This window comes from Temnothorax curvispinosus, unplaced genomic scaffold (genome assembly GCF_003070985.1).
Source record: "Temnothorax curvispinosus isolate PA1 unplaced genomic scaffold, ASM307098v1 QBEX01007415.1, whole genome shotgun sequence".
In the NCBI taxonomy this organism is placed as follows: Eukaryota; Metazoa; Arthropoda; class Insecta; order Hymenoptera; family Formicidae; genus Temnothorax; species Temnothorax curvispinosus.
In genome coordinates, this window is record NW_020217195.1 from 29,531 (window position 1) to 43,349 (window position 13,819).

General features: G+C 38.5%; 1 protein-coding gene across 5 annotated transcripts; it reads left to right on the forward strand.

Moving 5' to 3' along the window:
• The first annotated feature begins 5,910 nt into the window (after positions 1-5,910).
• On the forward strand, positions 5,911-13,108 carry LOC112457008 (iodotyrosine deiodinase 1). 5 transcript variants are annotated; one of them, XM_025019856.1, is made up of 5 exons: positions 5,911-5,929; positions 10,408-10,750; positions 11,390-11,596; positions 11,921-12,237; positions 12,550-13,108. In XM_025019856.1, the coding sequence occupies exons 2-5, from the start codon at positions 10,549-10,551 to the stop codon at positions 12,733-12,735; spliced, it is 912 nt and encodes a 303-aa protein (XP_024875624.1). In that variant the 5' UTR covers positions 5,911-5,929; positions 10,408-10,548; the 3' UTR covers positions 12,736-13,108. The 5 variants fall into 5 exon arrangements, with proteins under 5 accessions (XP_024875624.1, XP_024875623.1, XP_024875622.1 ...); XM_025019855.1 differs by lacking the exon at positions 5,911-5,929 and adding an exon at positions 6,415-6,588; XM_025019854.1 differs by lacking the exon at positions 5,911-5,929 and adding an exon at positions 7,149-7,551.
• The last annotated feature ends 711 nt before the right edge of the window (positions 13,109-13,819 follow it).

The following is a 13,819-nucleotide window of genomic DNA, read 5'->3' on the forward strand; positions in this document are numbered from 1 at the left end:
TTTCTCACAGGGTGGATAACCCTTTGCCCCCTATGCGCTGCGCACTGGCCGCAATATCGTACTTTGCTTCGTACAATTAATCTAATTAGCCGAATGAAAAATATGTCATAGTACGTCAAATACTGTAAAAAAAAAAAAAAAAAAAAACGATATGTAAAATCGCATGAATAACAAGTGTAAACATTTCCATTATAAATCGTGTGATTTTAACACTTATTTTTTTATAGAAGTTTACATATCTCTTTTACAGTATCATTTTTATGGTAAAATATCAAAATTCGAGTATTTCTCAATATTTACTCGATATCGTTAATTAGAATATGTTACATGCAAAAGCAATTATAAAGATACTTTAAAAAAGGATTTTTAATACAAACAATCTTTCACAACAACTAAAACGAAAGAAATTTAGAGAGAATTCAAGATCACACGGTATTTTTCAAAAGATATAGCTGGGATATTTTATATCTATTCTTTTTAAAATAATTTGGTTAATAATAACAAATAATTAATAATTTATAATTATTTATGTATAATAATAATCTTATCAAATTATTAAAATAAAAAATTAGAAAAATTTAAATAAGAAATTAAAAAATTTTTTAATAAGAATCTTATTTTCACAGCCGAAATTTTTTAGTAAGAAATTTTTTAAATTTGAACGGCTATGAAAATAAGACTCAAGAGTTTTAGGATGTATTTTGAAGTATGTGTTTTGAAAGATACCGATGCGTTTGAAGCACTGATAATGAATGCTAATTTTGTTTTTAACATATTTTTTCGAACGGATGTTTACTCACGAATGGTGTATCTCCCAAGAGGTTCTCAAGGTTCTCAACCTTTTTTCGTCTCAAGAGGGCCATATTAGAATATTTGTAATCACCGAAGGGTCATATAAATTTTATTTTGAAAAATCATATAAAAACAAAACATCTTTATTTTAAAATTCTCTTATATTATAACGCTGAAATTTCTTGGCCTTTGATTTCTTGGCTGTGCCAGATAAAACTTGATCATCGGACGACAAAATAAAAAAGAAAAATACGAGCATTTTGTTGCGACAATTATGTACGTTTATTAACATAAGACTTCACACACGAGGGCCGGATCCAGCCCGCAGGCTACAGATTGGGAATTCCTAGTGTGTACATAAAAGTTGTTTATTCAAATAAGCATATACGAGCGAAATAAGCCGGCATTTCGAAAATTTTAGGAACACCGCCCATTGCAAATATTCGAAAGCTTCGAAACTAGTTGTTGACTTTTTGCCGAAGTGTAGTACGTTTCGGTTCCCTTCCCTGCAATTCCCTTTCAAAAATTCACACACTGATCTTGACTGATCATCGGACGACAACATAAAAGAGAAAAATACGAATATTGTATTGCGAGAATTATTAACTTTTACTAATATGACTTTATGATAAGTAAATTAAGTAGCAAAACGTAAGATAAACGATATAAGATAATGTAATAAATTTCCCTGGAGGAATTACAATAGATCCTAAATTTGTTATATCAATAATAGATTCTAGATCTAATTTTCTCGGTAAGAAAAATCACGTTTTTCCGAAGGTTAAGATATGAAAAATTTATGAGAAACATTTATTATTACAATTATGTAGGTGATTTACAGAGGCTATTCAATTCATCGTTTACAATCGTAAATTTACAAGCTGATAATGCGCTTTGCTTCAGTGTGCTCAAACGCACGGGGCTAAAGTTCAGAAAATCATCGTCCTGCTTACCTTTGACCTTTAGTAAATATTTCATGGGGCTTCAATGGTGGAGTGGTAGTATGGAATTTTCCCTTTGGCTCAACTTTCAATTTGCCCGAATGATTTCCAAAGTTTATCCGTGATTGTTGGATTTACGTGATCCTTATTTAACAAATAACGCGATTCTTGTAATCGCTTAAAATTGAATTATATAAAGATTATAATTTATAATGACATTATTACATTGAATATTCCACCAGTACAATGTAATTGTAAATTATAATAAATATGAAATGTCAATAAAAATTGGCAATTATTTGCTGCGAATTCCTATCGTTCGAAGCCCAACGCAAGTTTTCTTTCAATAAACTAAAAAAAAAGGTACACATTTAAAATTATTTACTAGACAGGAATTTCGTTTCGTAACCATTGCAGGTCTTTTGCGTTTAACATTTTAGCGTGCAGTGAACGACAACTGTTAACGAGAGATTATAATGAATTACGTACGCCATAAATGATGAACCAAAGATAAAATTCATCAGTCGTCAATCGCGCGAATTTACGGTTAAAGAGCTTCGGTGTCACGATTTAACGGCGACATTTGCGGTCGATTGGATAACATTCACGCAGGTTTGTCACCGGGAAGCCAACGTCGTCGGTGGAAACCGGCTCCGGCGATATCGTCTATCGAAAACCCGACGACGAAGACGACGGCGCGGGCGCGCGGCCGGCTTCGCGGTTTTTTATTTCTGCTCTCGACGAGAACAGGATTCGCGGGTGCGCTCGTAGCCCGTAGCCAAGACGATTTAATCGTGTTTCGCGTGATAACAGCATGACTACTCCAGCATTCGGTCATTTGCAAATAGCGCGAAAGATAGCAAACGGAATTCTCGCTGCTGTAAAAAGTCGCCTTATCGAAAGTAACAAATATAACGTGGAAAATTAAATAGAAATAATATATAGTGATCGAAAATTATATAAGATGTATAAAAAAATCAAGCTCGTGCGTCTCAAAACAGTGAAGAAAGTTCAAGGACCAGCTAAACGAGCAATCGAGAGATGTTAAAATTATGTACTAAAAAGTTATAATTTGTAATATAACTTTATCTCTCTCGAATTATATTATTATGTTCCGGCATGGGCAAAAAGATCTCTCACGAACATACTGATTATCGTTGCTGTAAACTACTGTACGCGAAGCGTAAATAAAATTGGCGAGAAGGTAAAGGATGATTTTAAGTAAATTTCAAGAAATTCAGAAATAAAACTTCCGTTGTAAATCATTGACAGTTTTTCAAAGTAAGTAAAACATATTAGATTCAGGGGTAATGGAAAATCAACTTCAGAGGATTCAATCTCGCTGCAGCATTTCATCATCATGCATTCATTCTCCTCTTTGTTTTCCGAATAAAGAGTTAGAATTTCCCAGAAGCGACGAATACCGCGAGTCATTCCGTGACTTTGCTGCTTCCTTCATCTCTCTGTTTGCAAAAACTCGCAATTGTCAAACAATTATGAATAGTAACACGGGCTCTGGGTGGCACCTACGTAACATTTAAAATTAAATGTCAAGCATATAAAAAAAGTTCGAAGAGAGATCTAGGCGGGGAGAGACGGCGAGGAGCAAAGCGGAATGTTCACTCAACGAGTTCGTGTGCATTTTAACAGGTGGCGGCACGTCGTTTCTGTTGAATAAATAATCGGCTATACGACGTTGAAAACCGTCGAGATACGCCGGGCCTTTAATCATTGGCGCCGGTCCACGATGTAATATTACTCCGTGCTACGATACCGCGCTAACAACAACGACAGTTGATAGTACACTTGATCATATATATCTCACGTGATCGTCGCACTCAATTCTCTCCTCCTATTTCCTTTTGTTTTTCATTTTAAAACGGCACACGTGCGTGCGCGCGCGCGCGCGCAAAATACTAGGATTAAAATTTATTAAATCGGACACTTAACCTAATTGCAGCACTTGATTTAATGAATTTAACAGTGGTAGAATTATTTAACGGCATGTAATTATATAATTGATATTAATTTGTTAAATGAAAATTCAACGAGGCAGGTATTTAATATCGTTGAGCTATTTGTTATATTTTGGAAAAAAATATAGAAAGGAAACTATGAGATACTACGATACAGATAAAACGATGTTTCCTCGATGAAACTATACCTAAACAAATGATGTTTTCCTGGTCCCAGGCTATAAGCATATATTTGGCTGCCTCGTGACAAACAATTTCACAGCGTTTTTACGTCATTATGTAACTTTAGTGATGTGAGATATCTAAAAATTTAATCTAAATATAATCTAAATATACCGTGACGCATAAATATTAAGCAATGTTATAATTTACCGCACTTTTGTTTGGTGTACTCGCAGGTGAATGTTACAATAATTAATAATATATATTTTTTAGATGCACAATATATATCGCACATTTGTTACAACATAACTAAAAAATTGTCATTTTTTTAAATTATTTATCAAAAAAGAATGGGTATTTGAATAAAGAGCTTATGATACTTTTACTGCTCTACAAGTTATTACACCAAAATCGCATTTAAAAATGATATTACAAAATTTTAATGATTCAAAACATTCAAACTCATTTTCTGGAAAAATTTGTTTTTAGAGATCTGTTGTTGTAGCAAATGAGGGATATATAAGTGTATGTATGATATATAAAGATATTATATATAGATATATATTTATGATACATACAATTTATTAAAATAAATATAATATATAAATATTTATATGTATACATTTACATTTATATACACATTTTATATACAGTTAGGAATATTTATTTATTGCCGTGAAAAACCTACCTATATAACTTTCTAGCCAAGACGATATATAGTAAAATATACAATGATAAAATACTCTCTTAACCAACAATTCTCCGATAATTCATTATCTACAGATGAGGATGGACAGACATTTGAGAAAAAAGTTCAATAATTTAAAAAAAAAAAGCAATAATTTTCTTTTCCTTGCCATTGTATAAACAACTTAACAAGATTACTTTTTTTTACTTTCGGAGGATCAGAGGGTACGTTCAGAAATATCAATTAGCAGGTATGAGAACGAGAAGACAGGTAACGATGAAAGAGACAAAAGTCTTAAGACCAACCGGCCTCAACAGAAGACATCGCGCTGTTTTTTTTTTTTTTTTTTTTTTTTCCTAAGAAATAGAAAGTGCCTGAAGTTACTGATCAGGTCACTGAGCTTACAACTGCTGTCAACGAGAGATACCTTCTAACAATAAGCTAAAACGAACAATATACGAAAAATCAAAAGGTTTCTACCGATATTTCTTTCTGTAAAGATATCGACGAAAAGAATGTCTTTTGGAGACAATAAGACGAAAGAAAAGACGTTTTAGTAATTTAAACGTCTTATACCTTTCTTCGACCAGCCGGCGCATATATCTTTGACGTCTGGAAAAAATTTGGAAAAGACCGAGGAAAAGACAGAGAGCGAAAAGCAAAAGAATGCAGCCTAACGAATTTTAGTGGCCACTGTGAGACCGGGATTATTTCCTTCATCTCTCGAATATCCAAACCCCCGAAGCATTGCCTTTGCCAGCAGATCTGGCGGACGCGAGTGAATGATTTTTGGCGGCGGGACAGCGCGTTTTTGACCGGATCAGACCTAATTTCTCGAACGGCTTGTGCGTCTGATTATGTTTACATACCGCGGTTAAATATAGAGAGAGCCTATTTATCTAGCGGCGGGAAGCCACGCGCGCCTCTCGGAGGCGATCTTGACGCAACAACGCGATCGAGAGAGCGACGCGAGAGGGTTCTTCTCTTTTTTTTTTCTTTTCCTTCCTCGATCCTCTCCTTCAAGCGGGAACGATTTTCAAACGCGAGACCGGAGACGGCGCAAAAACTCATCTTCTCTCGTCGTCGCAAGTTTTAATTTTATGCGACGCGTCGCGCGCGCGCGCGCGTGTCAGCAACGCTACGCCGCTGTTACCTATATTCGTCCGATCCGAAACGTTTTATTAAAGTGACACACACACGCCGATATATTTCCTCGCGCGATGTATCCTACGATATTACTATCGGAGTATACGGAGACGCGACGGCGACACGGGTTGCGTAACGGAACGGAACGTATTCGGGCAGCGTCAGTGACATTGAGATGCGAGTCCGAGTCCGATAAAGTCAGGACGACGAAGTACCGTAATGAAGTAATGATGTTCGCGCGGACGCGGTGGAAGATATAAGATATATCGAAGCCGAGATGCGTCGACTTCGGACGGAGCTCGCGATCGCGAAGCGCGCTTCTGTCGTCGAACGGAGATTCAAGTCGGAAAGAGAGTCGTCGCAATGAAGTCAATATGATGGCAAAACGACCGAGAAATCGTCATTTTTATTAATTCATTGCTGTTCTACCTGGGGGGGGGGGGGGAGGGGAGAAATCGCTCCCTCGATCGCACGATCCACGATTCGGCGGCGATCAGCGGAGATCGCCGGAGCTTCGACACCTTATACACTCTTTACAGTAGGCTCTCGCGAGAGGTGGCGGAGTAAAAAAGCAAGTAGCATGGACGTACCGAATATCAACTCGTGGGTGACCGTCTGCTCCGTGCTGCTCCGTGGCATGTCGAAGGCGGGCGGGGGTGGTGGCGGTGGAAGTAGCGGCTGCATGGCGTTCTCCATACCCTCTCGCTCTCTTCCTCCGTTCGCTCGTTCGCTCGCTCGCTCGCACTCTGTCCTCTGCCCCCCTTTCCCCTCCCACTTGTCACACCGTTATCGTCGTCGTTCCTGCTGGAACGTCACACGATCGGGAGAACGTCGAGAGCTCGATCCGCGGCTCAATCGACGCGCATTTCGCGGCGACGACACGGTACGCCCATATCCGATCCGCGTCGGGAAACGTCTCTCGCGCACCGTGTATCGCGGTACGCGCACACGTGTGTCCGTCTTGCGCGCGCGCGTGTGTGCCCACGAACGTACGTATACGTATATATATATACGTACCTGTTTGCACGTATGTGTGTATGCGCGCGCGCGTGCGCGCGCGTATGTGCGAAGTGCGCGATAATACGTACGGCGTAGAGGAGCGAGAGCACCGATTTTTCGCGTGCAGAAGGTGCAAGTCGGAGCGCGCACACCGGCGCCTCGCGTCGCGCTCGTCGCACACACGTAGAACGGAGAACTCGCCTCGCGGAAAGTCACACAATGTTAGCGCCGCCGCCGCTTGCCGCTGGCGCGGCCCTTTTTACATGGTCACCACCGCAGACCGCCCGATTCGCCGCGCCCGAATGGTGCGGACGACGGACCCGCAGCCGTGTGTGTCGTGTCGCCGGACGACCCCGAGACCAACCCCGACCCCGTGCACGTTTTCGCTACTGCGCGCTCCGCGCTTCTCGCGCAGCTGCCGCGCGCCTCCGCTCATTGGCCGCCGCGCGCTGACCACTCAGGCGCGTGTCAACCCGGTTTCGCGCCCCCTCCGAACGGATTCCTCGTTGTATTGGAGAACGGCGAATTCGGAGCTCGACGCGACGCGCGGAAAGCGCGCGCGAGACTCGATCAAAACGCGTGTGCGTAACGTATAAACGCGTCCAATAAAATGCCCGCCTATCGCGAGATTATACCGTTATCGTTTCGACGGAGCTTGGTACACACTCGCGGCGGCGCGGCGTGTATAACGGTCGAGACGCATTTATGCCGTACCTTTTGGCGAATGTTGCGTCCCCAGTGGTGTACGTTCAACTGAAATCGCGGCTCGATCCCGAGTTAAACAAAGTGCGAGGAATCTACTCCGACGTCTCCGACTGTCGCTGTTGCAACATTCGATATATACTTCGTATGATATGGCTGATGCGATATATAGATGCAACCATGTTCCAAGCCAACTGTTCCGTTCATGTATAGATACTTGATGTCGAAATCGACGAAATAAAAGACAAAGGGAAAGATGTGGTAGCGTAGTTGAACGGGCATTTAAATACGAACGTAATTTTGTCGAGCAGAATATAATCGAGTTTTTGGAAGTTACTTTTTTTCACATCGATTGCTCGCGTCGAAGTGCTTGACACGGCCCTGCTCTCGACGATTTCGTGCGATTTCTTATCACTCTCTCTCTCTCTCTCTCTCTCTCTCCCCGCTGTTTTTTTTTTTTACGAATCTTAGACGAAGCAGTTCCGAAGTGTCGAACGCAGTCTTTCATATTATTTGCCGCGATCGCGAAAGGACCGTACGCAGCCGGCGATATATCTTCTGCGATATTCCATCCTCAGAGGAGGGCATTGTATACTACGTTCTCGTTAATTCTAGGTATCGATTTTTCCTTATTGATAATCAAGGTCAGCACGGCGAGCGTTTCATCACGTTGATCGTAAAACAAAGAGAGAAAACGAGAAAATATATACGCCGTCAGATTGGCACCGCACAAAGTCGGAAAATTAATTCGTTGATCATCAACACCAAAATAACGAAAAGAAAAAGAGGTGCAAGAATTGATAAAAATATTTCCCTTTTTAACAGGATTACAAAATGTTATCCTGCCCCGAGCAAACTTTCTTGCGGAAGTTTCATACATAGGAATACAAAAAATTCTGTACAACTATATATATATATATACAAAGTAAAATGTCAGCCTATTAACTTCTAAACCCTTTGACCGATCTGAATCAAATTTTGCATAGTTACTCTCTAAACCCCCGTAGAAAATATAGTTTATTACCATGAACTCCTGATTTCATTCACTTATTGATACTTTGCGATAATTTAAGTTTAGTGTATTATTAATTATACAAGTATAAGCATTGCGTGATAAAGTATACATGAAAAGAGACAGTTCGACAAAAAAATTAATGTAAAAATATATGCTTGAAAAATTCCACAAAAATAATATAAAATGAAAAAATTGCACCAACTGACAATAGAAAATTATATTTACACAAAATACACACTTAAAAAAATTATTAAAGCGGAAATTAATATTAATTATTATACAAGTAAGCATTGTGTAATGAAGTATAAATAAACTGCAGGTCATAAGAAGCTCAGGCAACGCCAGGTAGTTAAAAGCTACTAGTATCTTATAATAAAAAAACCTGTGCGAGAACACTTCTTAATTTAGTATTTCCCTGTTCTCTTTTCGTTTTAACCCAAGTATCGACCCGTTGCCGGACGAAGTTATGTAATACGTAAATGGAGCGAAAGAGTATAAAGCTATTAGGAGTCTCCAAAAACTAATTCTCGATTTCGATTATATATTCCCAGCTGTCGTATTTGGTAAACGAGGGGGAAACGCGTTTAAAATGCAAACGAGACGCGCTTAGGTGATCTCCAAATCTCAACGAACCGAGATAACTGTCGGCGGAATGAATGCCGGCTTACGGCGTACGGCTAATACAATCGGAAAACCAGAAGTTTTTATCTTTGAAACGGAGCGGCACAAACTTGCTGTCAAATTTGAGTATCCGAGTATTCCGAGTACTCGTGCTATATAGCTCTCGATCGTTCTCTTCGCTCAGTTGACCACCGAGTTACATTATAAAATATGTAATAGACAGCAAAAAGAAAACAGAGACGAACAGTATTATTAAATAAGAGATGAAATCTAGAACAGGATAGAATCTTGTCGTTCGGACTGGCTTTCTCGTTTCACCAATTTGACGTAAATTTTTCCATATACACTACATGCGGTCTTCGTTAAATCATTGCTTTTGTTTCTTAAAAAAGAAACGCTTTTGAACCTATCGTCTTGTAGCTTATAAGGATATTACATGAAAAAAAACTCATCGTTTCGAAGATCTGCTATAAACACGCGAGAAGTTGTTTGTCCCTTTGAAGTTTATGAATTTTCGTTACGAGTGGCAAACAAGATATCGAAAGTAAACGAGGGACAAGATCCTCTCTCCCGTTGGCCAGCAGTTTCATAACAAAGCCACGATAAATATTTCGTAACAATGTTGAACCTCAGAGCCGTTCAAAGCAGCAAAGTAACACGCCATATGAATGCGATATCGTTCGTTTTTCTTTTTAGCCTGCAGTCTGACAATGAGAAGCATAAATGATCGTCGGATCGCACAAACTTGTTCAGCATTTCAAATTTCAAACCAGAAAACTTCGCATGACGAAAGGGCATATCGGTCGTCTACGATTTCAGAAAAATAATTTGTTTCTCCCGGAATTTTATAACAATCGCGAAGGCAAATACTGATAAGTTACTTGACAAAATTTTAATTACCGAAAGACGGAAAGAGAGAAAAAAAAGACCCTCCTGTCTTTTCTTGATGGACTTGTTCCCTGGTGAAAAAATTTCACATGCCTATTTTTCAGAAATTTTGTAAGAATGGAGAGACTTGTAAAAAATCCCGAAAAAATATAAAATTTCTCAGATACTTTTAGAAATAATTGGACGAGAATTTTCGGAATATTTCAGTATCTGTATGTATGAACATTTCTGATAAATTGCACTGATTTTCTCATATTTATTTCGATTCCTACAAAGATGCGTTGGCAGGAAAAATCTGAAATATTTTACTATTATTTTGTCTTTTTTTTTTTTCAAAATCTGAAAAATTATGAGCATTCGAAGAAAGTCTGAAAAATTTTAGAGAAATTCTAATTAATATAACATATAAAAAGTTCTGAGACATTTTTTTTTCACCAGGGGCATCTGAGTTAAACTGTACACATTCACGTTTTGCAGTGATGGTGAACGCCCGATATTGACATCATTTGATCACGGTTATCTGATCGAGACCTGGCCGAGTACGATCGCCCCGTTCGATAGTGGCGAGACCAGTAGCAAGTGAAAACTGTGAAAAGACTGTTCTCATCGTGCGTAAAGATGTTCGCCGAATACGCACCCTTCACGACCAAGTACTTCTATCACATACTCGTTATCGTCGTCTCATTTATCTTGTTTAAAAAATTCTTCGAACGACCATCAGCCAAGGGAACCGCACAAAGTGGGACGTATGCATTTACGGCATCTGACGAATCCACGGACCCGAGTGAAAGTAATGTCGCAGCGGACAATTCTACGTCTCGTACGTTGGGTGGAGCGTGATTGTCGGTCATATTCGCCTCATTTTGAAAAGAAAAACGCGTAAAAACGACGAAAATATCTCATTCGGAGCCTTTTCGCTTGAGATCTTAATAATAATTAGCCATTTTATTGCTGGTAAATGATATAGAGACCTTCGCGTATCGGATTGCAAAGAAACGACGTAACGATGACAATTAAGTGGTCACGGGATGATTAAAAAAAACGAAGAGTAAAGTACTAGCAAACTTAGCAATATGCCAATTGTAAATTTTACGAAGTTAATGTTCAGAAATTATAAATTTTGTTAACACTATCGAAGCAGTCAAAATAACTGGTTCGTTATTTTTTTAATCAAGATTATAACAGTGTTTATTTGTTGAAATTTTTCGCGACTTTCGTCGCAATATATAAATGATTAAATTGATCAATTTACTTTCTCCTTTCGTTCCTTGTTTAAAAAAAATTTACGATTTGTCTTTAGAAATCCTTCTTTCGTATTATTCCGAAATAATTTCATATATTTCATAGGAACGCAATATCTTTCATTTTCTTGTCTGATTTATCGTCAATTCATACGTAGACTATATTCCGAGATACATACTTCGATAAAATATATTTTGATAAGATAAATTCTTTCCAGAAATGGATAAAACATCGTGTGAAGTGGAGCCCGCTTTATCGCGCGATCTCAAGCACATACCGTATCACTACGTCCGGAAGTCCGAAAAGGAGTTATTAGCCCATGCGTCAGAATTTTATCGAATAGTTGCGGCGAGGCGGACCTTGAGATTCTTCAGCACGGATCCCGTCCCGAGGGAAGTTATCCGTGAAATTATAAGGGCCGCAGGTACACTTCGGTGACACTTGCCAAGTGAGAGATTTCTTCTAAGATTCCAGATTCGAGTACTCGCGGGAGAGCACCGCACGATTTGAAAATAACTCAGCGTTTCAGACTTTTTCAAGATGTGAATAAATATTGTATAAAAAAAAAAAAACAATCCATAAAATAAGTTATGCGTTAAAATAGCGAAATTGAAATTTAATGCCGTCAATGGTGATCCGAGAAGTTATAGTGTTAGTGCGACTAGTGCTTAGAATAAGCTGAGCCAAGACGCTGTTCCACTTAAGCTCGCATCTTCCAAGCTACATACTCACGTTTCTTTTTATTTAGGTACCGCTCCCAGCGGCGCGCATACAGAGCCATGGACCTTTGTTGCGATATCTAATCCGACTGCGAAATTGAAAATCAGAAAAATCGTGGAGCAAGAGGAGGAAATCAATTACAAGAAGAGGATGGGTATAAAATGGACGACCGACTTGTCTCCACTAAGGACCAATTGGATAAAGGAATATCTGACCACAGTTCCATACCTGATACTTGTGTTCAAGCAAATTTACAGCACTTTGCCAAACGGACAGAAAAAGATTCATTATTATCATGAAATGAGTGTTTCTATCGCATGTGGAATTCTCATTACCGCTATACAGGTGATTTTAATATCTTCCTGCGACGAATATTGGCATCTCAAATCTTTTGCTCCGAAGAGTCTTTCTTACACAATTCACGAAAAATATAGTATCTATATATATATATATTTTATATATATATATAAAAGTTTATTTATCAAGAGAAAAAGAAGTATCGAGCCGAAAAATGATCCCTGATCATCGAATATGTTTACAAAATTTTGAAGCATCCCATAATGAGGGTGTAGCTCGTGAACTTTGCTCGCAATATTTTTCTTGCTTAATGATTGAATTTATATTTAATTTAATTTATCATATTACTCTTAAACACAGTACGCCGGATTGGTGACCCTTACATCCACGCCAATGAACTGTGGACCGGCTATACGCAGCCTCCTTGGACGTCCCGCCAACGAGAAGCTCGTGTTACTTCTGCCGGTCGGTTATCCAGCCAAAGACGCCACTATACCTGATTTACAGCGGAAAGATCTGTCCGAGATCTTAGTCGAGATCGATTAACGGAAGTATTAAGATAGATAAAACGCGATTAACTTGCGCATCTCACCGTCTCACTTGCGCTAGAAAAAAATTAGAATATTTTATACGTTTCTCTTCATTTGCATGAGGAAATCGAGAATGGGAATATCTGAAATAAATAGTCCAACATATATTTATGTTAATGCTATTTTTATGAAAAAATGTTATATTTTTCGGATTACTAACTTTTTTCCTTATATCTTACATTACATTTTTTGTGGATAGCAATTATTTACTATAATCGTAGAGTCGTAGTGCCCCTTGGCTTAAAAACATCGCTGCCAATATTACAAAGTAAATGATAATATTCGAAAGAAAACCTAATCCCTGAAATATAGCACCTGTTCGTGAGTTATGTCGTTTGTCATATTTCTTTCTCCTGCAGAGACAGAGTCTCGAAAAAGTATACAATGGCACGCAATAAGACTGCTCTAAACTTAATGATCCGGTTTGTATAAACTAATGTTTATTTTCAAATTTGCATATACATAATGTTAAAAGTAAGCGATATAAAATATAAATCCCATCGCTCTCTAAGTCGGAAAGAAGAACTTAAGGGTGAGTCGATAGAGAGAAGTTCAAGTGTATCTAACGATAGTACAATTAGGCGGTCGTAAGATCGATGAAATTGAAAAATGAGGTTTTACATTAATCAACGAATACCAAATATCACCCACAGCGCCGTCTTAAATTAAGTACATTTAATATATAAAATATAAAAATACTGAGCTATAAATGACGAAGAACATGTAGAATATAATTTTTCCTCCAGTACTTCAAGTCTGTATATGACAGCTATGTCCGCTACTAATAGCTATGTGTAAAAGCTTTTAGTATCATGATACATACAGAGAAACAGATAATATTCTATTTATCACTATTCATGGAACAAATACTATTAATATCATGATCTAGAATATGAATTTTTTTCCGTAATTCCTTTTTTTCCTATGAGACCCGGGCCCGGACCGGGTCGTTTAGCGAGGAGCTAAGAGTTACCGTGAAAAACTCGAGATCGCCAAATTTTCGTTAAATTTAAGCAATTGCAAAAGTTCTGAAAGCAACC